This window comes from Tympanuchus pallidicinctus, unplaced genomic scaffold (assembly GCF_026119805.1).
Source record: "Tympanuchus pallidicinctus isolate F22 unplaced genomic scaffold, pur_lepc_1.0 scaffold23, whole genome shotgun sequence".
Taxonomy (NCBI): Eukaryota; Metazoa; Chordata; class Aves; order Galliformes; family Phasianidae; genus Tympanuchus; species Tympanuchus pallidicinctus.
In genome coordinates, this window is record NW_026294740.1 from 2,530,566 (window position 1) to 2,557,435 (window position 26,870).

Consider the following 26,870-nt stretch of genomic DNA (forward strand, 5'->3'; position numbering starts at 1 on the left):
TAGGCAGAGTGAAGGACTCCTCACTCTTCAAAAGGGGTCTCAAGCTCAGCGCTGGACTGCACAAAAACTGGCATGATCCTGCCACCATTCTCTTACCTACAATTTATCCATCTCTGTCCATTCTGTTCTTGACTTATATGAGGATAATCATTTAAGGGTCTTATTTAACCAACCAGAATTGAAGGAGTTCAAGGGACACCAGGAAATACGTGGCAAAAAATAACAAGCTTACATCACTTGCACTGGATTACTCTCTTCTGGCACACTGCAGAAGAAATAACGCCAGTCATGGTCTGCATGCTCAGAAGTCTCCAGGGAATTAGGTCGGCATTATTCAAGGTAAATGACACTTTAAAGAACTTTAAATTAGCTGTTGACAGTCAGGTAGATAGATTGACGAGTGATTACATGAAGTCCCCAGCATTACCATTTTGTGGTGGAAGTAAATATGAAAGGGGGAAAAGCAGAAAATATGTTAAGTATGGTTTTGTCAATCCGTGATGCAGTTGGGAGACTGCAAAGTTCATCTAAAGATGCTGGAAACTTCTACAGCTAATTGCTTTCTCTAAATCAAGAGTTGTCAGAAGGTTTCCTGGCAGAATCACCGCAAGCAATGCAAGTAGACTATGCCCCAAGAAAAGGGAAAAAATCCCCTATCACCTTTCTCCCTAAGAAAGCATCCCTGCAGGCATTCAAGGCCAGGCTGGATGTGGCTCTGGGCAGCCTGGTCTGCTGGTTGGTGACCCTGCACACAGCAGGGGGTTGAAAACAGATGAACATTATGGTCCTTTTCAACCCAGGCCATTCTATGATTCTGTGATTCTGAGTGGCTGCAGGGGAAGCCAGCGCTCTGCCTGGTGCTGCACAGAGCAGTGCCCCTGAGCTGCACAGCTGAGGAGGACACTCTGCAAGCACAACAGGCGTCCTCACTGCAGTCGTCCCTAAAATATGTTTTTAAATAAAATTAACTCAGCTCATCTGTAATTAGCACCATCTTCGAGAACAAACCAGAACGAGTTTATTGAAGCTCTCTATACACAGTGAGAGCAAATTTACCCTCAAGGTTCACTTGACTATTTTGTCTCAATTTTCTTGTAATTTCATCCATCACCATTTTTTTCAGTCTTCCAAAGGTGATGGATAAAACACAGAAATAAATAGGACCAACTGTTCGCAGAAGCCTAAGGGAAAACAGAATTTTGTTATAAATAATCCTTGGCACAAATCATGGAAACGCAATACTAAAATTGTTTGTTGAATCATTTATGAATTGGGCCCTCAGTTTTAGTTTGCAAATAAGTTACAGTTTTTGTTGATGTTCTTTTTCACTTTGCTTTTTTAGCTGGGAAACAGCCTTTGAGAAGCTGAACTGATACGTAATACAGAACACAGAGTGACTGAAGGATCTTTTTCAGGGAAACTCTACGCAAACACAGCACTCCTGGATTTAGATACAGGTGATGAGAAGCTGAACGATGACACTTGTACAAGACTTTCTTAGATGACATCAATCTGAGTTCTCATTCCAGCTTTATACGTAGAAAAGGCAAAGACAGCACAGTGCCCTGTAAAACCACTGAAAAAAAAAGGAAGATTTTGATGCAGGTAATTTTTAGCAGCACCTCTATGGGATGGTTTCTAGAACTGCTCTGAAAATGACATCCCTGGAGACTGAGGCAAACGCATGTGGTCTAGCAGATAAAGTGGAGGGATGGGAACAGCTCACCATCTCGTGTTCCTCTCAAGATGGGAAGTTTAGAAAATTTTTTGTTATAATCCAATGCAAACCTTCAAGGGAACGTAATGACACCCTGCTGCACTGCGCGGAGTCTGGTCACACGTGCAGGAGTACACAAGAAGAGTGGAACGTCTGCTTTCTTGAGGAATTTGGGATTGCAGAGGACAGCTGATTGCCCAAACACCTCACATGAAAGTCACAAACATGAAACAGTATCAAAGAACAGAGAGATGCGTTTCTTTTGTCTGCAAATTGCTATTTTTGCTCATCTGAAGAGAGCAAGAGAGACACTTGGAGACAGATAAAAGCAATATTAAGACCCAATGCTCATTAGCTGGAGCAGGTGTGTGCAGCCTTACCTGATCTGTCCGCGCACCAGGGGTCTGTTTTTTGTCCTGTTCATATTCGAGTCAAACGGAACCTCAAAGAACTGTAATGAAAAAAAAAGGAAGAGAAGAATCAAAATGAAAGGATCCGGAAACCGTGCCACGCGTGGAATGCCGTGTCTGCATCTGCACGTGCTTTCATCTCTCGTTTCTGAAGGTTCAGAAATGCAACTGAAATGGCAAACTCCTTTTATGGAGCTTTGATAGTCTGCAGTAATACTTCTGGCATCCCTTTAGAAAGAAAATCACCTGGAGGACAAAAATAGTTTGCTGAAGTCCCCAGAAGTTCCTTCTTTGAAGCAGAGGCTGATTCCAAGTCCTCGAGGTTTGACAGGGCCTTCATACGCACTGCTAAATACACACATGCACAACACACAGCTCTGCCCCCGGTTTTATACTAAGCCAAACAGCCCTCACCAATGTTGTGCTTCTGATATTTTAAAGACAGATGCCTTTTTTCAAGATCTAACATCCGAGAACCTGTAACCCACCCCAAAACCAATCAGCTCCCGTGAAATGCCACCCAAACTGCACTGAGCTCCTCTCTTGGGCAGCAGGCACAGCATCTGCTGTTATTTAACAGCACAACCCAATCTGACTTTAAACACCGCCTGTGGGAACACTGAGGCAGCACTATCAGCACACCACGAATTCCTGCAGGCTTCTGTAGGGCTGCTTCACAGAAAATGGCACTGGAAAAGCTGAGTGTGGTTTTCCGTGCAGCAGCACAAAGCCCTTTCGTTTTACATGGACAAAATAGCAATAAAAACTGAAATATATATATATATAAACCCCACCATACTTCAGAGATTCACCAAAAGCTATTTATAAGCAGCGCAATATGTATTTATAGAAAGGATATCTTCTACTGACGTTATGTCTGAGGTTTTGGGGTAGGAACCCAATTACAGTGAACTTGTAGGAAAAGCAGCACAACAGATCAGGATTTCAAGGCATCAGAACGACGACATGCTGAGCAGTCAGACTGCAGATGGATTTAAGGTGACTGCTGTATAAGATCTGTGTCACTTCATCAAGCTGATGCATCCTTTCACACGACGAAAGACAAAGTTTGCAAACATCCTGGCTCTGACAGTGCCAAAATCTGTGTAAAAAATGAAATGCTTATGGATTTTGTTTCATTCGTATATCACAAAAGTCAAAGCATCTCCCACATTTATCCACACAAAAAAGCATTGCTGTGAAGAAATGATGGGATTAAAGGAAATCATAAAGGTTTTTGTAAGGGCAGCACCGAAGGAGAGATCTTCAGCTGTATTCCTGACAGCTCTACCATTCCCAGCACTGAGGTCATAGGAAAATCCTACCTGTGTGAGTGCTCAGACCCACGTGCTACAGTTTTTCAGCTTGGACACAACTTGCCAACAGCGTGCCCTAAAGCCAAAGGGGTTCAGCAGTGGGCATCGCCTTTGTATTTTGAGATGCTCCTAAAAGTGCCCAAATTTGGGAACAAATGAGATGGAGAAAGGAAGAGGAGGAGGCAAGGGGATACCACTGGCACCCCGTTGGCCATGACAGTCCCAGAACATCCCTGCTGTGAGCTGCCCAGCCCAGCAGCACCGAGCCCCAAGGCAGCAATGCACAGCAGCTTTGAGGTGTGGGTCGGCTTTGCATCGCTGCAGCAGCACGGTGTGAGTGCTGGGGGTCTCACAAAGACCCTCTGTACAAAATGGCAACAAGTACACCCAGGGAAGCGAAAGCACTCTGTCTGGATTGGAAGGCAGTGATTGCTTCTGACAGCTCAGCATTTTGCTAATGGGTTGTTTCACTGTTACATTTCAGACACAATTATGCTAAACGAAGAAAAAATATCATCTGACATCAGACTGGTAGAGCAATGCAAGGGAAAATTCTACAGAGTCAAACTCTTTTCTTTCTCTTCCGAAAATATTTTGGGCTGTGTGCAGTTTTGTTTCATTTTGTTGGCACAAACCTCCCTTATTTGTATTTGCACTGACCGCCCAGAGCTGACGTCCAGCTGAAACTTGGGCACACACAGAGATCCTGGCTCTTAAATACTCACAGCTGAAGGCGTTCAGTGTGTGATGGGTAAAACTGCAATAACGTGTAAGTTTCAAACTCCAAGTGAAACATAAGAAGGCAGAAATGAAGAACAGTTGGATGCTCAACACTGTTGAGAGAACTGAAAGGTATGCATTCGGTATGATGTGACAAAACAGAATCAGCTTGTGACACATTGCTGCATATTTTATGTAGTAGTTAGATAGAAGTAGATAGAACATATTCAGACCAAGAAACTTTGCTCTGAGTGAGGCAGTCCCAAAGCATCAGTCCCTGCTGTACACAGACATCTCTGCTCCCAGAATTAAGACTGCTGCATGGCTTAGGTCTGAACTCCTTTGCTTTTCTAAATCTGACAATCTGAACAATCTGTTACGTCAACTACACACTAAAAATTACATATCTCATTGAACAGCAGCTAAGAAAAATCCTTTTATTTGTAATGGCCCGGATTCTTTCACTGAGCAAGCTGTGATTGCATGTCAGCAAGATGCCATGGATCAAACCTGCTACATTTTGTTCCCAGATGTTTGATAAAATGCCCTCTCCACTTGGAATTATTTCCCCTGATTTTCCAGGAAGATGTAAAGATGTGCATTTAAAACATCATGGCCACAGGAATGAAACAGTGAACTCAACCATACTACGTCATGCCAGGCCAGCACAGCACCGCTTGCTTCAGCAAACAGTGAACTCAGCAGCACGAATCCTGGATAAATAAATATTTCAGAAGCTCTCAAGATGCTTTTTCCTTGGAAGCCTGAATGCATCAGCCCAGACAGACAAGGCAGAATTCTCTCCCATAGGTTTTTGGGAAGGCAGCCACCAAAGGGCAGCAGGAGGGTTAAACCTACAGCAGCTACAATCCCTGAGTGACAAAACTTGGCAATGGTTCTCCAGACCCCATCCTAAATTTTTATCAGTGTGTATGAAGATTCAAGACACGACGTCGGAAAAAAATAAATCAGCTACACTTTGTGGTTTATTTCTCTGGCAGACTCACCAGACTCTCTGTGTAGATCTCATCTAGTTAATATACAGTAATGATATCTTAAACATCTAACAAATCTTAGATTAGCTGCCACACTACTGCTTACAGTTATTTACAGCCGTGCTTTTTGTCCTTAGCTGCTTCATATTGGTTTCCTCTGTGTTTCTAAGTGAAACATTGCAGACTGCTTCATTTCTTCAGGCTTCCTCCTGGCAATAGCAGCCCGCAGCACTGACTGGGACGCACATTAATTACATAATTTAGACTCGAGCAGGACTCCCAAGCTCACTCCTTCCGTACCATCATCGAGCACTTGATGTGCAGTTAAATACAGCCACCACCTATTAAGTTCTCAGATTGAGTGGCCTGACTATTTGCAATTAATTAGGGATGGAAAAGTCTGAGCACGAGCTGTTTGCCTTCCGTGGTCATTCCTGCGGGAACAATTTCAGCTCCTGAATTATGACAATTCAATACCCTGATTCCTGTTAACACACAAACATAAATAGAGCACATTACGAGGAACAACATGTCGTATAGTTTATCAAATGGATGGCTCACATGGAGGCCAGTGAGCTTTTCCTATCCACTCTGCTGGAAGCTGAGCACCCAGAGCCAGTTCTGAGTTGGGTCATGTGCTGCAACAGCAGATGCTGGAGGGGCAACTGGCCTCCATGTATTGACATCACTTTTCCCTCTAACTCTAAACACACGTTTACATCAGAACTGATAATCTCATGAGTCTAAAGCCAGAGTGTAACCTTGCTATTACAAAACAGTTTAATTTGTGGCAACTGGGGATCTCCCCGCTGCAATACCAATGCCAGGGCTGGGCAGGACCCAGAGAGCCCTCCCACCCCATCCACAGGCTCCTGACCAACCCAGACCATAGAGGAGGTTTAAGGCCCTGTGCTCTCATAGAGCACAAAACCTTCAGCCTGATTCTAAGCACTCCAAATGATGTGCTGCTCCCAGGGTCTCACCCCAGATCTAAGCGTCTACCGAATGCAAACAGCTTATAGATATACTGCAATTAAAGCAAGGCAGACTGAGTTGCAGCGCAAGCAGGCGTGCTTAGAGTCATCCCTCTTGACTTTGGGGACTTAAGTGAGGCACCAGACAAGGCGTGCTTTGCCCCTGGCTCCTCTACCTTTAATCTGAGCAGCCTGCAGGTGGCTCAGCAGCAGAACAGCTCTCAGGGTGGATTTCTGCCTCTCCCAAGCTCTCAAGACAGCACAGGGCAGTTTGGGCCAAGTGGTGGCACAGCAGGGGGGCAGAACATGGGGCTATCACTGCAGAGATGCCACCTCCTGCTCCACAGTGCAAACCCACCCATTTCCAAACCCATGACCTGCAGGGTGAGACCGAGATATTGGGACAGCAGTGGCAAAGCCTCTCCTCAGCAAAACCTCTTGTTCCAGCTCCTCCTTTGAGCCCTCTTCCCCTCCATACTATCTGGTTATTTCTACTCCGTGTGCTTCCAGTGATTTATCTCATATTGTGATAAAGTAACATATAATTACATAAAAAGCAAAGAAAAACACAACATATAATTTATGATAAATAAGATCAAAGTCGAGATTATTATTATAGGTTTTCTCCCGGTTTCCTTTCAATCACTTTTATATGAAAACAACAAAGAATAATTAAAGTATATTACAAAGGTCTTTTTATTCAATTGTACACAGATGTGCCTAAAAAAAACACACGCAAGGGAAGGATTTTCAAAAGCACTCATGCACTGATCTAACACTATTCTCACTGAAGTCAATGGCAGTTTGACTTCAATGAGAGCACAGGCAGACCAATACTGAGTGATTCTGAAAATCCCACCCTAATTGTACAAACAAGGGAAGGCTTTAGAGATTGCTGGCTTGGAGATTGTATATTTGAGAATCATAAAGGGCACGCAGCACCTGTTTGTCTTCAAGATATGAAAATAAAGCAAGCCAAATATTTTAAGGATTAGAAATGCCTTTTTTTCTTTCTTTTTGTCTTTTTTTTTTTTTTTAAAGCAGTATCTGAAAACCCTCTGGCTCTGCACTTCCCAGCCTAGCTATAGACCTGCTTTAATATTTTCCATTTCAAAGAAGATTCTAATTAAAAACGAGATTGATGCAAGCCTGAACAATGTTACCTACAGGTAGAGAAGGACAGCTAAACCCCACGCTGTCACTCTCCAGTGAAGCCAAGGAAAGCTGCTAGGTAAAGCAGCTGCCACGCTGCTTGTTTTGAAGACGCGTTCCTCATAGCAGCCCATTGCTATCTGCAGGGAAGAGGACAGGAGGTAACTGCAGAGAAAGTGTGGAGATCTGTCACTTCAGAAACATATTTTCAAGGCTGAGAATGCAAAGACTCGCAGACTTCAATTAGCACTTATTTGTCCTGGAAGATTAATGACATGCTGCGCAGGCTTGGCTTTTAGGCGCTCAGGAGAGACTGCGCTGCTATTTCTCTGGCTGCTTACGAGCATGGGACTTTCTGAGGGTCCTCAGGGATATCCGTCCCCTGCCCTGAGAAATCTTACAGGTTTTTGTGCTTAAACACTGAGTACAATTAACCAGAAAGTGTCATGAGTTCCCATGGTATGCCGGGAACTCGTTTCAGTGCCCATGAAATGAGCTGAGATGCCAGCCCAGCCGCCCCAGGCACCGTGCTCCAAAATAAAGGGAAACCCCAAACCCACCCAAAGTGCCTCCAGGAGTGACATCTATCTTCCACCCAGCTGACCAGGGCAGCAGGGAGATGTGTCCACTCTGTATTTGTTGTCAGCTCATCCAAACCCCATTAGAGACCAAGAAAACCAAGTCATTAAAGGCTTGTGGCTTGACGGCCTCTTCATCAACACTTTTGCCAAACAAAGTCCTCTGGTGCTATCACAAGTGCTGTTACAAGGAGCTGGAATAGAGCATAGCTGTGCTAACACTCAGCAGTGTCAGTGACACGGTCCAGACAGCAGTGTGCCTCACTGCCCATGCAGATCCCACTGCAATGGCCAAGGATTGGCACCGTCGTGACCATGAAGTAGGAAAAAGTAATTAAGGGCTACATGCGGTCTTCAGTTGTGTGAATAACTTCAGACCTGTCTGTCACCACCCCTGGGCTCCCTGAGCCAAAAGCAGCCATTTCCAGGTGCTATGAACGCCTTCCCACCCCATCTTTTGGGCATGGACCTGGGCACCATTGTGCTCTTCCTCTGCACCTTAAAACCCGAATGGCTGTAAATGCGTCTCACAGCTCTGAGCTCCACCTCAGAATCACAGAATGGCCAGGGTTGGAAGGGACCTCAAGGACCATGAACCTCCACCTCCCCTGCCACACACAGGACACCAACCTCTCCATTTCATAGCAGCCCAGGCTGCCCAGGGTTCCATCCAACCTGGCCTTGAACACCTCCAGGGACGGATGGGACATTCACAGCCCCTCTGGGCAGCTGTTCCAGCTCCTCACCACTCTCGTAGCAAAGAACTTCCCCCTGACATCCAATCTAAATCTTTCCTCCACCTCATGTCCTTCCCTTGTACTGATCCAACCTGGACACATTTCCTTTCCTGTTCCTTTCTGCCTGGATCGTTTCCTGATCCTTTCCAGTGCATTTGGTCACTCTAGGCATTCTCTCTCCTTTAAGATTTACACAGTCCTCTCTACCCAGGCTTGGGATAAGGCAATGAGGCAGCATATTGCACTGCATTTCCCTGGAATAACAAGATAAAACAACCTATTTGTACAAAATTCAACACTTGGACTGCAGTCACCCAAAGTCAACCACCTACCTATGCAGGATTTGTGTATAAATGATGAACTACAAGTTGATGCCTACTTGAAGTAGAGGTACATGTTTTCTGATCTTCAAGAACTATTTTATTCCTGTGCATTTTAGGAACAACTGCAAAGTTGAAGAAAAACACCACTTTTGTGCTTACCAAAACACACTCCAAATCCCTTTGCAACGCCACGCTCTCAAAGAGATTCCTTTGCATTAAATCACGTTTGTGATTTAACGTTTGTGAGTCCTGCGTGCCACGAGGACAACATGTAATTTAAAAAACAAACACAACTGCACACAACAATCTCTTTGCTGAAGATAGGAATTGCACAAGGTCGGTATCTGGTTTAAGTTACTCTGTGTCCTAAAATACACCAGACCGGGTCCTCTGGACACAGTGCAGCTGCTTTGAGCAACACTGCAGATAAAACCCGATACTGAAAATGGCTTAGACAAATTCCTGTGGTGCAAGAAAGCTGTTCCTCAGGAACTCTTAGGGCAGTATTTCTGCTGCCCAATGCAAGTGGGAGATGTGCATAACGCTGAGCCGGGAGGCACGAGCATCCTCCAGATGGCAACTGAGAGCCAACAGGCAGCAGCTTCCCCAGCGCCTGGCCGAGATGCGAAGCCTTTACTGCTCTCTAGGAACCCACCACAGGGATCCTGAGCCCTCCACAGCATCGCTGTCAGCCACTTTCTGGTCCCCTGGGACTACAGAGAGCGATAAAACAAAGTAGCGTCGCTGCTGCTCTGTTTTTTCCCAGGAGATCAGAGCACAGAAGTGTAAAGGTGAGCTTTAAATCATTCCCACACATCTCCCATTGCCTACCCATGTGTCCAGGATCCAGGTCATTTTAATCAGCTCTTTATAATTTGTCACTCTGACTAATCCACCACAACGTGCTTCCTGCCAGGCACCCGAATAGTAATCCATAAACTGGGCTCTTATATCATGCATAGATGCATTCATTTTCACTGCTCATGGCTTTCTTTCTTACAATACAGACAAAAGTAGCACTGTACACAAGCAGCAGGCTTGCTTGCTTTGGGCCACAGAAAGGTTATGTATTTATTTGCATACATGCAGTTTAATTACTCTTAAACACTTCTTAAGGTTTGGAAATACAAAATTACTTTCTTCCTTGCACTTGCTGACACCTGAGAAAAACTAATTTGCTTTGGTTTGTCGGCATTTGGCAGAAGAGCCCTCAGCTCCTGGAAAAAAGCCTCAAAAGCCCACCAGAATTAAGAAAGGGAAATAAAAAGAAAAAAACACAAAAAATCCCACACCAAAAAACAAGGAACAAAATCTGAGCTCAAGATTCTAAGTGTGAACAAGGGTGTAAAACGGCATCAACACTGACTAGCAGAACAGCGTGATAACTTTGCCCAACTGTCACAGGAGCGATCTGCTGGACGCACCAGCAGCTCAGGCCTCTTAATATTAATAAAATCATCCCCCGAGATTTAATTCAGTGAGGTACTGAAGAGCTGATGTCAGGGGGAGCTGAGAAGGGCAAGAGCTGCAAGTCACGTTCTTACACATGGAGCATTTAGGCAATCTACTGAGACTATGGAGAAAGAAGCATCTCTTTTATACAGAAAGAAATTTAACAACTTTGGCCGTTGTTCTGATGTCTGGAAAAAAAGAAAAAAAGCAAGAAATATCTGCAGGGGATTGGAAGACTTACATTTAACTGGCAAGAGAACTCGGCTCCAAAAGGCGCTCATTTCTTTGATTAGGAAGAGCTGAGAATGTTGAAAGACTTATCAAAGGCACACTGATGGGTGCTACACTACCTACATTTGTATGGCACTGGGTTTATTTAAAAGCAGCTTGGCAATAAAGCAAATTAAGACAAATAGCCACCCCCTCTCCCATCTGCATGGAACTTAACAGGCAGCTATCAGTATCCTTATTACAGCCATTATTTCCTTCTGATTTCGCAGACCACGGGCTCCTTCACAAAGCCATCCCAGTTCTGCTGATCAAAAGGCACTGACAGCTGCCTACAAACTCAGATGGAGTTTCTGTTCCAGCTGAGGGGTTTTACCCAGAGCAAAGTAGTGGGGTAAGGGCTCTATCTTCAAAACACCACGTTTTTGTGCAGAATATGCACAACTGCCAAACACAGCAACAATCAAATAACAGATGTATAAGATGCATTTAATTAGCGCCAGTTTTGCAGGTAAAATGCAGTAGTTTTTTCTTCTTATAGAACATCACCACAAGCCGGGACCATTAAATGAGGGTGGCCATCATTATGCCCTTCTGTTAAGGGCTGGATGACAAACCTCTGCATGGAGAATCCAAGTTACAAAGACACCCCAGACCAATAAACAGGTCTCACCTTCATTAAGATGGAAAGTGAGGCAACAGCCCCACCAGGACCCATCAGAAAGCACAAACAGCCCAACCTGTTGCAGGGCATCACATCATCCATCTTTCTAAAGCTGTCAAGAAATGTTTGTCATTCCAACACTGCTTGCATCTCCCAAACGCTAAGATAACATGCCCATCAATCTCAGCTGGAGTTAAAAGAGGAGTTGAAAAATAAATAGTTCTGAGTCATGTTACTAAGAGGGATTCCACACACTATTAATTTTAGCTTGGAAACCAATTAAGACACCAAATCAGCATTACCTCCCATGGCTTTTTAAGGCATAATGACCTATTTGCTTGCTTAAATTTATTTATTTTATGACAGCGAGCCTTTGAAATGCTGTAGGAGTTTAAACAAAAATAGGGCAGCATGGCCCTCTCTGTTTCAGTAGGCCACTCTTTAAACAAAAGAACAACAATAAGGACTGCAATGGCACAGAAACGTCAGCGTGGCAGAATGAATGGGGCTCATGGAAAATCATTCGTCAATCCTTTGGCAAAACGGTGAGTGAAGGAGAGCTTCCTGCCTGCCCAACAGCCCTGCACACACTGTGGGTGTCACCATGGATGTCACCCAAAGCAGCCACGCACTTGGAGCACCTTTTTAATACTGACATGCAAATGCTGCTCGTGGCAGTTTTGTCTTCCAGGTGCCTCCAATGGGACACATGTTTGTTAAGCGTTAGCTCATACGACGCCTCCTGACTGCTACAGGAGAAAGAAATCAGCCCTGTGCCTCATTCCTTTGGGTGCATGCACTCACAGCAGAACTGATGAAGGTCTTCACAGGGGGTTGAAGTCAGGCTCTGCCTTGTGGACACTGCTTTTATTTTTCATGGACCTAAACCCAGAAGCATGGGAAGTCTTTGTGTGGTAATGGAAGCAAAGCACACAAGGTGTCTGATCTTCCAGCAAAACCAGGAAAATAGGAACATATACATGAGAAGACAAAAGATAGATCCAGCACAAGGTCCAGCTTCCTCTGCTGGCAAACATAAGATAAAGAACTTGCTTGTCCCAGAGCCCAGGGATGATCAGGTATGATGCCATCCACCCAACAGTACCTTTGGGCAAGCATAAAACATTAAAAACCACAGAAAGTCACCAAGAATTCTCATGAGAAGACTGCAAGATCAAAATTGCAGCTCTCATGGAAACTCTCAGAATCTAAAATAAATCATTACAAACTGGAACTAAAATGAACACTGTAGTATTACTACAACAAAGATAATATATAATCTGTTGAAACATCTGCTTTTGGACTCCATTCAAAATTCTTCCATGGAGAAAGCATCTCTACCTGACATACACCAACTCTGCCACTCAAAACCAAATTTGCAACAAGTTCTCACTGCAAAATAAAAGTAGTGATAAAAGAAAACAATTCTGAGGAAAATAAATCTGCTTTCAAATCGACATCCTACTAAAATCCAAACGGATTTCCCTAGGTAGCCCTGTCCTTAAATGCATGCCACCATTTCATCACAGCGCAGTTCCTGCACTGACAGGTCCCAAGATGTGCTTATGTGATCATCGTTAAACACCAAGTGCTGAAATGAGTTGCAACGTTTCGTAATGCCTCTTATGAACAAAGATTTATAGAGGAAGCATGAAATGAAACTAAAAAAAGCACACAGTTACAATGACTTGTGCTGTACTGGACAAAAAAAAAAAGAGACAGATATGAAAACAGACATTGAAAATCACGGATAGCTGAGCACAGGCATCCTACCAAGAGTTCTGCTGCAGAAGCTGATATTCAGCCCATCTACTCAGTTAATCCTTGTGACAGGAGTTGTGGCCTTCCAATACTTGAGGGGTGCATATATACAGAAAGGGGAATGGCTGAATACAAGGGTGGATGGTGACAGGACAAGGGGGAATGGTTTTAAACTGAGACAGGGGAGGTTTAGGTTGGATATGAGGAGGAAGTTTTTCACACAGGGTGGTGAGGCACTGGCACAGGTTGCCCAAGGAGGCTGTGGATGCCCCATCCCTGCAGGCATTCAAGGCCAGGCTGGATGTGGCTCTGGGCAGCCTGGGCTGCTGGTTGGGGACCTGCACACAGCAGGGGTTGGAACTGATGAGCATTGTGGTCCTTTTCAACCCAGGCCATTCTAGGATTCAATGAGTATTAACAACAAAATGAAATCTAATTGGTTTTACAAGTCACTTAAACACACAAGCTGTGTTACTTAGTAAATACCATTTTTGCTTTGCTCTCTGTCTCAGTTCTTGTTTAAATAGAGCGATGGAAAGTTCAGGTGAAACCCTCAGTTTCACTGTATAAAAAATGGACAAAAAAACCCCAGACATTTTGCAAAACAATCACATATGTGGCTGCAGAAATAAGTGCACAACATATCACGTGTGCTCCCACCCAAAAAATAAAAAAAAAAAAATATATATAAAAGAACAGTAATCAGGTGAAAGAAACTGGATGCAAGTGCCTTGCTGCAGAGAGAAGCAGCTGCGCATCACCTCCTTGGTGCACCTTGGCAACTCCTGTCTAAACATCCATTCATACACATAAAACTTGGAGAGGTATTTTCTGCACTGAAACGTACACAAAACAGGTTTGGAGGATTGCTCACATGGTTGGAAGCACTTCATTTCCACACAAGCATATGCATTTACTATATAAATATTTATAGTTTGGCAGTCCGTCCTCCAAAGCTGCATGGGTTTTCTCCATTGGGTTGAACCAGCGAGATTTCCTCTGAATTTCCACAATTCCAGATGCTTTGCTCAAGCAGCCTTGATGGAGAACAGTTGTGCCTATTAGCAGACAAGCTGCTGACAACTGAGTGCAGCTTCTCAAAGCTGGCAGAGAGATAATCTGGCACCGTGATCTGATAAGCTACAGACAAGAGGCACAGAGGCCTGCAAGCAGTGCAAAGTTAGGGGAAAACCTGGTCAGCTCTGAACCTGTCCTTGGGGTGTTGCCATGAAATTTGGAGGAATTAACAACAAACATATTTAAAATATGTTTAAATTTTCCCTGTGTTAGTTGTTTAAAATGTGACGAAGCCAAAAAAAAAGCAATCTGATAATTGTATTTTGCCTTGTCCTCCTGCCTTTTATTCCCACAAATAATAAGAAAAAAATTCTTCATTTTATAAAAGACATTATTCTATGGTGAGGATGAACAGAAAATGCATCAAGAAGGCTGGAGATGTTTGCTGCCAGCACTCTTATCTTCTCTGCAGCTCTGCAACCATCACACACTGCTTCACTGCTGCTATCACCCAGCATCAGTACCAAAGGACATGAGAGAACAAGGGAAAACCAAGAGGGAATCACAGGACAGCCTGGGTTGAAAAGGACCACAACGATCGTCTAGTTTCAACTCCCAGCAGCCCAGGCTGCCCAGAGCCACATCCAGCCTGGCCTTGAATGCCTGCAGGGATGGGGCATCCACAGCCTCCTTGGGCAACCTGTTCCAATGTGTCATCACCCTCTGTGTGGAAAAACTTCCTCCTAATATCCAACCTAAACCTCCCCTGTCTCACTTTAAAACCATTCCCCTTGTCCTACCACCATCCACCCTCACAAACAGCCGTTCCCCTTCCTGTTTCTAAGCTCCCTTCAAGTTCTAGAAGGCCACAATGAGGTCTCCCTGCAGCCTTCTCTTCTCCAAGCAAAACAAGCCCAGTTCCCTCAACCTTTCCTCCCAGGAGAGCTGCTGCAGCCTTCTGGTCATCTTAGTGACCTCCTTTGGACCCACTCCAAGAGCTCGGTGTCTTTCTTGTGCTGGGGGCCCCATGCCTGGATGCAGTGCTCAAATGGAACCAGCAATGCATCTCCATCTCAGCTGCTCACTTTCTAGACTCCTTTCTCATACGGCTTCAGAGCAGTCTGGAGCCACCTCACACAGCATCATCCACAGCAATGCCATCCAGGAAAAGGAGTTACTGCACTTCCCCCCCTTGGTTTGCATTTCCATTGTGCCACAACCACCTATTTCTATGGGGATGGCAGTGATGAGGAGAGCTGGGCCTCACCCTGCTTGGTCCAGAGCACCACGCTGGGGCTGCTCCACCCATCCCAGCAACAGGGCCATCCTGGTTTCCAAGCATGATCCTCAGCGAGACCCTGCAATGTGCCAGACCAGACAGCAGTGGAGTTCAGGCAGATAAAATCTGTTGCTTTTTTTCCATGCAAAGAACAAAAAAAAAACCCAAAAAAGCAACCAGTCCATAAAAAATATAAAACCTCATTTATACTCTTCCACTCCTCCTCAGGCAATCGGTTTTGGCCACTGTTGAGAGACAGGATTTCTTTGTTTTGACCCAGAATGACTTTCCCAATGCATTTTCCAGGTGAAGGGAATTCCCTCCTTCTCCCTGCTGCCCTCCCACCCGCTCCTTAATTAAAGTCGGTACAGAAACCCTGCTGCAGACTGAAAGTGCTCGACGAATGTGTAGGCTGGGGAAAACACTCTGTTAGCCATTATTTTAGAGTTTATCATCTTTGGACTGATTAAAAACAGATAACGAGGAGGATTATTGAAATTAACAAAGAGGAGGAGAAAAGCAGAAGATGCATCCAAAAGCAGAAGGAATGGCGTCCATCGCTTTCTGATCCACTGCCAAGGAACGGGGATCTCTTTAAGAGCAAAATTAAAGAATACCTTTAATAAAGTGGCATGGCAAAGGGAAGGGATGTTTGAGCAGAGCTGTCAGAGCTCAGAGCCGCAGCCCCAGCAGCCGGGCTGTGGTTGGGAGCACACAGGGGCTCCCAGCTCCCAGACATCAAGGCACTCGCACGGAGCCGAGCTGCCTCCGCGGTCAGGTTCACCCAAATACCTTTTCCATGAACTAATCAAATAGGCATTTATCAGCCAAAAGAGGAACACGTAAAGCAAAGGGGCTTATGGAGGAGTTTTTCCCCTTCATAAAGAGTCCCGAAACTCACAGTCCAGAAGGTCTGAGATTATCAGGGCAGAGCCAGCTCAGCACAAAGCATCCTTGATGTCTAGACCAAATGAAAAGATTAGCAGGTCTGTGGCAGCGCTGATTACCCCAGGCCCATGCTATTTTTCCAGCGGATGCTTTCATAATTAAATATCAAGTAACAGGAGGCACTTTTACGTTTATGTCATCCTCACCTTGGAAAATAATAAAAAAGTTTTCGCATTGAGAAATAGAAAGGATTAAAAGTCACTCTGTGGCTACAGCAGCAGCCTGTCAGGCTGCAGAGAGAAATGCAGATTTCAGAGAAGTGTCCCCTGGGAAAGGGACACTGCACGCGTGTCAGCAAGCAGAATGCCCAGCACATCACACCTATAACTATCACAGACAACGTGGAATGAGAAATAAAAGCCAGCAGAAAGCTCTAGCTCTGATTAATGATCGTAAACTAATAGGCTGCAATTGCAATTAAAAATGTAGTGGCACCAGCAAGCGTGCAGAGCCCTCCCAGCAGCAGAAAGGCCATGGTGCAGCTGTCAGAGCAGGAGCCAGGCTTTGAGGTTCCTTGAATTTAGCAATGGGGTTCTCCTGGAAGAAGAGCACAGCTGCACCAGCAGAGAACAGGTCTCAGGGCAGCTCTGCCAGCTCTCCATTGCCTTTATAAAGGGAACAGATCGAGTCCAGGCACAGCCATCGGCTCTTTAGGATGCAGAAAGGTGACAGGCTGCTGCTGGCTGGATAAGCTGTTGCTCTGCATAATGCAAAAATACCACCTTTTCAATTCAGACAGAGCCTTCCGCAGGAAAAAAAGAAAATAAGATTCCAAATGGAATAAGAAACCATTGAAGAAACAAGCAAAGAAAAATCTGTTACATGACACTCATAGTTTCATCAAAATACAAGGACAAGGGTCAGGCTTTAAAGGCACTTTTTGCTTTAAACACAGTGCAAACCTGGAGAAGTCAAGAAGTCCCTCACCCCTTGCTGAAGGAATTCCCTCTGTGCAGCTGGGGCTGAGCTGCCTCTGACATGTAGGCAACCACACTGTAGAAAAGGGATTACCCTTCTGTTAATTGCTAGAACCTTACAGTGGTTGAAAACATCCATCTAATTTCCACCTTACAGTTACTCACAGCCAATTTACACCCATTTCTTTATTTCTCAGGTTCAAATGCATGCTCTCCTCCCTGCATTCACTCCTGCCATGGCACAGAGCAGTTCTGCGCAGCTGCCGTGCATCTGCCTTCTTCACACTACTGCACAGTCATGCTCTGATGAAGAAAACATGTCTTTTTTTTTTTTTTTTTAACCATTCCAGCTCTTTCTACCTTCAGGCTTGATTCAAGAGTGGATAATATGAAGAATGAGAAAGCAAAACCTGGCTGTTAACCCAGGTCAGGTCCTAACAGCCCACGTTGCAGAGGTCACCTGACGCCTCCACGTTCTCTCCTTGGTTCCCACGCTCACCTATTTAAATCCAAAAGTCATTCAGGATAAGAGCAACTGCAATCTAAACTCAGTGCCTCTCAAGGATCCTGCTTGTGGCTGGAAATCCTCCATGCCTCCCAGCTTGGAAAGCTTCATGAAAGACTCTATTTCTCGTGACTTGTCACCGTTGGGGCAGCCCCACATGTAAATACCCACACGTAAATGCACACACACAGAGGTGGGATGTGACTGTGCGTGCAAATCAAAGGCCAGCTGCTGACAGTGCACTGAATCACGGCCAATCTGAAGGCATTTCCAGCAACTTGCAACTTTGCAATTCCTTTTGTGAATGCTCCCATAAACGTCCATTGCTGAACGATCTTTGGGGAAGCTGCGACGGGTGTGAAATTTACTGAAAATGAGAAGCAAAGTGGGATTGAGGGAGACATAAATTCTGTGGGCAATTTGCAATGTGTGCTGTAAAACCAGCCCGGGGGGGCAGCGTGGGTTCAAATTATTTCAGTCTCACAGCCTTACCCCCCCTCCTATAAACATGGGATTGCGGACTGAAGATGTATCTTCAAGCATTTATCTATAAACTATAGAAACTGACAGGCAGGGCTAGCAATTCTCACAGAGAAATATGAAAAAATTGAGAAAAATTGTTCGTGCCAGGATGAAAGCTCTTCTCTAAAGGCGTTCTCAGCAGAGGAAAGCAATCCTTCCAGACCTGTCCCAGGGAAGTGAGCGCCGAGCACTGCCATTACCAAACCCTCCCATTTATCAGACATGAACCACACTGGCAGCATCCAGGCAGGAGCTGAACGTCTCCTGCTGGGCGACTCGCTGAGCTGCTCTACAGGTTTCAACTTGCAGACACAAAAAGCCAAAATTCAGCCGACTGCAAAGCGCACTGTGTCTCCACCAAAGGCAGCCACTGTCGCTTCTATTAAAATCCCAACAGTGTAAGCTATGTAACTCTATTAAGCAGAATGACTTCTGATTTTAGAAACGTTCTGGAGCTCAAAGAGCATTTGGGCACTGCTCTCAGATACGGGGTTTGGGTTTGAGTGGCGCTGCGTGGGGCCAGGGGTTGGATTCAGTGATCTGTATGGGGTCCTTTCAGCTTGGGATGCTCTATGATTTTGTGAAAATAATACTGGGTGTCCCCTGTGGAAGACACCAATAGTAGGATAACCCAAGGTAAGCGGACAAAAAAAGCTCAGCCAGCCTGTGGATAGCAATGACTGCACGCTGCAGGCCCTCTGCCCCTGGGGACCATGGAGATGTGGCACTGAGGGATGCAGGCAGTGAGCACGGTGGGATGGGTTGGGGCTGGGCTTGGTGGTCTTAGTGGATTCTTCCAACCTTCACGAAATGCATGGATATCAGTGGTGTGGATAACGTTTCTAGTGACAGAACACAGCAGGGCACTTCTGCCTGGTTTTGTATTAACTGGAGAACAGTGCATCGTACCACACCGAGCCCTCTGTGACAGAAGCCCAGCCTTTTCCTCAAGAAACACAGCAGCCATAAAACACTGCACTGTGAATAGCAGCCATGCTGTAAGGAAATTCTTTTCACTCCCCATTATATAGAAGATTACCTGAGAGGTTATTATTATTAACTGCAATTAGCATCGCACAGCAAGGCGTATTTCCCAAACCCAGACACATGCATTAGCAAAATGTTTGCCAGCAGAAAGCTGTGCTCGTTCCCATTGCGTGGGAAACAAATGACAGAATTTGAACAATTTGTGTCTTTACAATTGAGATGGGAAGCTGGTACAAGACTTATCATGCAAATGGTACATTGGGGATAGTCTCAGCAGCTTACAAATTATTCCGAGGCTCTCTGAGTCACTCACAGACAAAATATCCTTCTGAACTCTCCTACAGGCAGACTTTACTACGGGGGAAGCAAAGCTTAAGAAACCACTGCGAAGCAAACACCAATAAAATTTTATAAAGAAAAAAAAATCACTTGTAAAACCATCATTATTCAGAATTATATTTGGACTCCAGGCTGAGAACTCAGCTGATGTAAATCTATCCTAATGCCATTTAATTGAGTTATAGAGATGTAAACCGCCAAAGAATTCACTCCCAAGCTTACCAGGAAAACAATTTCTGCTCACATTCTTTGCAAATGTTGGTCACTATAAATACGTGATAAACATTCAAGGACAAGCCACACACTAAGGGGGGTTGGATAGAGGAATATTATGTACTCCTGAAGAGCTTAACAGTGGGTACACGATGCTCGGAGTGAAGGATGCATTTCCACCTTATGGCAAAGCAACCATGGCTGTGAGTCCCACCCTGACCTCTCTGCTGCTCCGGGGGCTTCAGGAAGGGTTTGGAGGTGGAACAGAGCAGGGATGCCCAAATCTCTGCAAGAAGCCAAGCTGGCAGCATTGGCCTTGTAGATCCATGAGGGTCTCGGCTGGGATTTTTGGGCTCCGCAGCACCAGCAGCACAGGTTGAGCTTTGTGCCAGAGACACATCTGCAGCACCGTGTTTTTCATCCAAAGCATCCTCACGTGCTGCTTCTTCCATGCCTGAAAGCCGTAGGCTACATGGAAGCTGGGGAAGGGGTTGTTTCAACCTTAATCTATCGTAATACTTCAGTAAGCGGCAGCTTAAACAACACTTCTCAGACAGAATCGAAACATCTGATATTTTGTCTCCTAGAATCACCATCAAAAAGCTGAATTTTGGAGTACAGCAGAGTTACGAAGCTCAGAATTGAAGAATAATAAGAAAAAAGTGGGTACCGAGGGATTTCTTAGCAAAAGAGTGATATACTAGACAAAAATAAAAGGATATACCATATGTCGAGTAATAAAATTGGCAAACCTACTAAGGTTCAAATACTATTATACACATCTGGGCAAACTGGTGGAAAAAAAAAAAAATCATTAAGCAATCTGAGAACCCCCAAACAAAGAAACTGTAAAATTCTGAACTGTAAAGCAAAGGAAACGCACTTAATCCCCCAGGAGTTGAAGTATGTATTTCAACTGGGCTATTCCATCCCTGTTGTGGCCGTGGAAGCACACCAAAACCGATGGACACAATGCAGCCACTGTGTGCTGCAGGCAGGCGGCCAACTGGCCCCGTACCCGGCAGCCCGGGCACCTGTTGGGTTTATCATCAGCAACTGCCGTGCCTCTTTGGGGCACGCAGGGAGGAAAAACACTCTCTGAAGTGCCCGTTTGCTAGTGAAAGCGCATGACTGTGCACTGGGAACGTTTTAAATTGAGATTTCCATCTGCAAGATGAGCCTCCTTCAAGGCTGGAGGAGTTGGGGCTTTTGTGTTCCGCTGCGATGGGCAGGGATCAGCAGCAAGCAGCCCTGTCCTCACAGAGCTCCGTGTCATCTGCAGGCAGCCACCCCCAGCCTGGCCTTCCCAGAGGCTAACAGAGCTATGAACGCTCCCATTAAAAATAGGACTGCTTGCATAGGAGCTCACTTCCCATTGGAAGGGAAGCAGGATGAATGTGTCTTAAGGAATAGATGTCCTACGGCAGGACAGCTCTTAATGCAACGTCAATGCAAATTGCATTTTCTTTTCCCTTTGTTTTTTCTTGGGTTCTTAAGTTTTTTGGCAACATGGAAGGTGGTGCCAGTGGTGCCTGATGGCACTGCAATGAGCAGGCAGTGCTGGGGGTACAGCTCACTAAGAACAGGAATGTAAGAAAAGAGCTAGCAGCGGAGCCAGAGGGAGAAGGGGGAAAGGGAGAGAACGTGGCAGGCTATGGGAATGGGAAACTTCCCAGAACATAAGGGGTGAAATGTGATCAAAACAAAAAATAAAAAAAATGCAAGAGCAAAACGCAAAGGGAAACGCTTTGAAAATGAAGAAGGCTTTGAGCAACAGTGGGGCATGAGCGGAGGAAATCGAACTGAGATGCTTCTGAATGCTGAGCACGCAGGAAGGAAAATCTCTGCCATGCTTTTCATCCTGCACAGAGCAAAATAAACCCGCAAAGAACAACAAAACAGCAACAAACGCTTAGTCCAAAACCCCTATTTTCTGCTCCGCTGGTAACTGACTGCTGTAAAACCAATATCCAAATCAACTCCGAAAGCGAGAATGTCAGACATCACCTGAGCTTTGGGCTTCCCCTTCACTGAGGATCCCAGCAACATTGGTGCAGCAGCACAAAGCTTCTCTGGTAGTTCTGGTGGGTTGGGAAGGAAAAGCTTAAAAACAACAAAAACCTGAATCCAGTCTCTGGGAGGGAGGGAGCTGCTGCAATTACATTTCACATTTACTTAAACAAATCCCGACAGCCTGAAGCCATCGGGTGCAGTTCTCTTCCTGCCATTCCCCAAGCAAAACAAACAAAGTTCTGAAGGCAGAGGGCACTGGTTTTTCCACCCAAGGTTCCAGCTATTGCCTCCAACAGTATTTTAAACAGTGCTCAGACACGACGCAGCTCCCATGCAGCTCCCATGCAGCATGCTTGGTTGCAAGCACTACATGCAGCAGCCAGCAGCAGGCACAGCTCCACGCTGGGAACCCTTCTGCACACCACAAGCACGGAAACCAGGAGCTTTTAATCCAAATGAAGCCCTCAAATGCAATTAAATCCATAAAAGCTAAGAGGAGGTGATTCCGTACCGAGTAGTGATGCTTTTATTTATAAGCAGTGGGAAAAATCCCTCGGGAGAAAATACATTAAGTCCTACATGGTCATGTAACAAAGTATAGAAACTCATCAGTGAGTTGCACTTTAATGTCACGCCATTACCAAAAGCAACATTTGGGATCTCAGCTCTCCTGCTCCATAGGAGCAGTGGGTCAGAGCCGGGGGATCATAGGCAGAAGGTTTACAATGCTAAAATAATACAAATAAATGGGGATTAGGTGAGCTACTGCTCAAAGGGCTGAAAATTTAACCACAAAGTGGTGAGAAATAGCAGCAAAGCGGCCGTGATTCTAGACAGCAATAGATTTTTTTATGATGCAGAAGGAAAAAAAACTGATGGAATTCACAATTACCTTTTTGTGACACCTCATCCCTTCAGAAAACCATATTACATACGATTTGATATTATTATTATTATTATTCCAGAATAAAGCATATCTTTTGTCCGTAATGTAGCACTATACAGCCCTATATGCATGGAAACTGAAATCAGTTTCAGGGTAATGTATGTGGCATTCAACTACTTAAAGTGTAATTAATGCCATTCTAGGGACAGCCTCACCCACTGCCCAGCCAAACCAGGATTCCTCTTGCCCTTCTTTCCTAACGTGCCTCCTGTAGAGGCTCCAGTCTGAGCCATGTTATCCATCTCCAAAGGCTTCCCCAGAAGCGATGCCTCATTCCCAGAGGTAATCTCAAAATAGAACATCAAAGTTCACATTACTTCTCGTCTTTTTCAACATTTTCTTCATTACTTTTTACTTTTTCTCATTCTGGGAGACTTTCTAAAAGCCAAGGAGCGCACGATCTTAAGCAATGTGAATCTTCCAAATACTGCTAAAATATCTGATGACTGCATCCAGAAGCTAAATAACGGGATTTCAGCACATTAAATACTTCCAGCATATTCACTGCAGAAATTATACACGGGGAAGAGCACCGCTGTCTGATTGAAATGCAGAAGATGGCTGCAAGCAAAGCGCCGTGCGTCTTTAAAGACCATAATAAAACACTGCTATTAGCCTGCTCATCAGATTCCTGATTTCCAACTGCGATGAAGAAAACCCCTCATAGATTTCCAATATAGCACGCTAAGGAATCTCATAGATAAAGACTATTTATTTTCATCCCACCACGTTTTTTAAGGACGCCGCAGCCACATCTCTCCTCGTTTCTGCAACAGGAAACAAAGATTTTTGGATAAGGAGGGAGAGCAAATCTTAACCAAATCCGGTTGTTTTCCCAAACAAGGAGCACGTGAGAACTGACAGAGAAACTGGCCGGCTGAGAACCTGGAGCTGCAGAGTGCCATGTGAGAGCACAGGGGAACAAACCACGGTTATCTGATGGCTCCAAACAGGAAGGTGGAGGAGGAGGGAAGGACGCGGGCTGCCCTGCACGCAACTTCGGCAATCGGAGTCGGAGAGACCATGAAAGGAAATATTGCAGCTCTGTGGGTCCCCGCAGGGCTGTAAATCTTTGGGCTCTTGGGAGCAGGTAAAAAAAAAAAAGAAAAAAAAAGAAAAAAAAAGCAAGAAAAAAAAAAAAGCATTTCAATCATTAAATAATAAAGAGCGGTGCTGAAACCTTCCTGGTGACAGCATGTGCAATCAGGTGTTGGCCAGACGGGCTGCAAGTGATTTACAGCACGGGCTGCACAGGGAGAGCTCTCTGTGAATACAAAAAGATGGATCTAATTTACTGGTATTAAAAATCAACATGTAGATTTGGATAAATTCTCTAATCTCACAATGAATTTTATCACGGGGGAGTTCTCAGCCAACTCTTTGTGGTTTCTGAAATAGCTTTACGAGCCAAGGGAAAAGGATGAATGAAATTTTTCATCTGTAGGCACCGTTATTAACGTAAAGCCTTGGGCTTCCAACTAAAAGCAATTAGGTTCAACGTGGAACGGCCCCACAAAAAGACCTGATCGCTGCAATAAATATCAGACAACAACTGCAGCTTCTTCACCGAGGAGCCGATTCCTCCAGTAACCAGCTATGGATCGCCAGGGGAATGATGCACAGCGAGGAACAGCAGCAGCGTTTTACCTTCGATAAGGAACTCGGAGTCAACAGGACTCGAGCAGAAGACTCCTGCGGGCTCCTTCTGATTGGGACACCACTACAAACCTGGAAACCCCCTCCCCAGCCCAGCCCCACATCGCACCTCCCCAGCGCAGCCCACCGCATCCAACTGCTGCAGGGAAATAAAAACACACAGATAGAATCCATTATTTATAACACAGCAGAACATGCGCGGCGTTAAGTGGCAGATGTTAACAGGAACAGGAGATTTTCACTTTTTTTTTTTTCTTTTCGTAAAACGCTGCGAGCTGCTGACAGAGAAGAGACAGAGCAAAATTAGCTAATTGAATTCCCAGAGCTCTTTCTAAACAGGATGGGGTTGGTTTACTTAAAAGATCGCCAGCATTTCACAAGTGCGGTTAATTTTTTTCTTCATGTGTGCATATACTTTAATGCACTGATAATGAACGATAATTTAGATCCAATTATTTATCATTCTAATTAAATTACACAGCAATATAGGATTTCAGATATTGATTTAACTAATCTAAAGCTACATGATGAACGATTCAACTGCAGGAAACAAAAACTCTAATGTTGCTCTAAAGAGGCTTTATAAATTGTAAGGACCCAAATCTTGCAATTAAATTGCTCCCAGCTTTTAATCACTGTTTAAGAGAAAGAGCTGCGGTGATTTTCCTCCCAGTTAAAAGTTTTGCTCATCGCTTGATCGTTTCTCTGCATTCAATTGCTTTTGTTTTTCCAGGATCCGTTAGCACAAGAGCACAGTACAAGCACCCATGCATTCCCCCTAGAATTTCTTAAGCCACGTCCTGAGTGCAGCAGCAACACAGACCAAGGGGAGAGCTCTGCCGAGTGACTGCTGGAGGCTTTGCTCTGAGATACATAAATTAAAACCCCAAAGCGTTCTGCTGGAGAGAGCTGGCTGAGACCACCTCCCACCCCTCGGATGGGGAAGGTAGATTTAGCCATATTTTTGTTATCCCATTTCTTACACGAGTTTTGAGTATCCACCCATGCTGAGTGGACTCGGTAGCTTAGGGATGGGCAGACATGGAGGCTGTGTGCAGAGCATCCCAAACACAAACTGCTCCAAATCCATCACCCAACCACTTCTATGAAACCACTGTGTTTCCATCAAACCTCCTCTCAGATTTACTTTGCCGTAATCCAGCTTGCTTGCAAAACCTTAATGCAGCCTTGCTCTGTATCAATTAGTGCTGCGACAGAGGGGGTGACCCCTCACCCTCCCAGGCAGTGATTAAGGGTTAGAAACTGTATCGATTTTGCCGTTGGCTCGATTCCCTTTGGCCACCCTGCTGCCTAGAGCACACTTTGTGCCACTTGTTCTGCTTACTGCCCACAGAGCTGCACCTCATCCACGAATCCTGACTGCCCACACACTGCAAAGCAGCACCAACATGACTGCCTCACCAAAGCTCAGAAGTGACTGGCTGCCATTCACCCAGCAGCAGTTTATTTGTAACAATGGGCACCAGCCCCGTGCCACTGCTGTGCAGTGAGTGCTCCCCAGATGTTACAGCCACGCTTTGGGAAGGAGTGGGACACCAGGGAGCGAGTGTTAAAGCCGACTGTCAAAACAGACATAAAAAGCAGGGCTGACCCATACTAACACAGTGTTTCAAATATGGGAGATTTTCAGCAAGCAATAGCTGATGCACCATCCCCAAAAATCTAGAGCCCAAACATTGTGTGCAACACTATTAAGGAGCTGATTTGGTGCACAGCAACCAGCCCACGGCATGGCTGGAGCCTGTGAGCTTTCAGCTCCCTTCCAACCCAAGCCATGCTGTGGTTCTATGATTCTATCATGGTTTTTTGTGGTATCTTTTCACTGAGAACAATTCCTCACCAGTCCAGCAGCACATTTCACTGCGCATACAGTGGTTCCACCTCTCTGCCAGCAATCACAGCCTCAGCCAAAGGACAGCAGAGCTTACAGGGCCACCAAACACCTCCCAAAATCTGCCATCAGACTGGCAAAGACAGACAAAAGGACGTGTAAAAGGAACTGCTCCGCTGTGCTGAACAAGGTCAGCCTCCAGGAAAGGCAGAGTGGGGGGAGAACAAGCAAAGCTATAGAACTAACACCAGCAGCAGAACTACTCGTGTTTTAAACCAGCCCTGCTACATGTTTTCCCAAAGGAAAGCACGAGAAAGCAAAACAAAGAAAAAGCAAAGCAAGGGAAGCAAGAGGGAGGAAAAATACGAAAAGTTGTGTCAACCAGATTAATGCAAGCATTGGGCAAAATGTGGAAAACTGACAACAGATGGAAAACGTTCCCTTACACCAATTCACCTTCATTTCAAAAATATACTGAAAGCATTGTGTTACAAAATGCACTCACTGGACCTCCCCTCACAGGGACGCATTTCTCTTTGTCTGTCAAGCTCCATTTTTCCTACTGAATCTAGATCCTGAGTAAGCCAAATATTTCTTTTCCAAGTTATCTCTCGCCTGCCTACATAAATACATTACTATCTGGAAAGAC

At 45.1% G+C, this 26,870-nt stretch overlaps 1 protein-coding gene across 1 annotated transcript in view; it reads right to left on the bottom strand.

Annotated features, from left to right (window-relative positions):
• LOC128083249 (protoheme IX farnesyltransferase, mitochondrial) overlaps positions 1 to 26,870 on the bottom strand; it is a 94,656-nt gene that overhangs the window by 32,484 nt on the left and 35,302 nt on the right. The window contains exon 5 of the mRNA XM_052688294.1: positions 2,098 to 2,168. Coding sequence (XP_052544254.1) covers positions 2,098 to 2,168 — 71 coding nt within the window. The remainder of the gene's footprint in view (positions 1 to 2,097; positions 2,169 to 26,870) is intronic.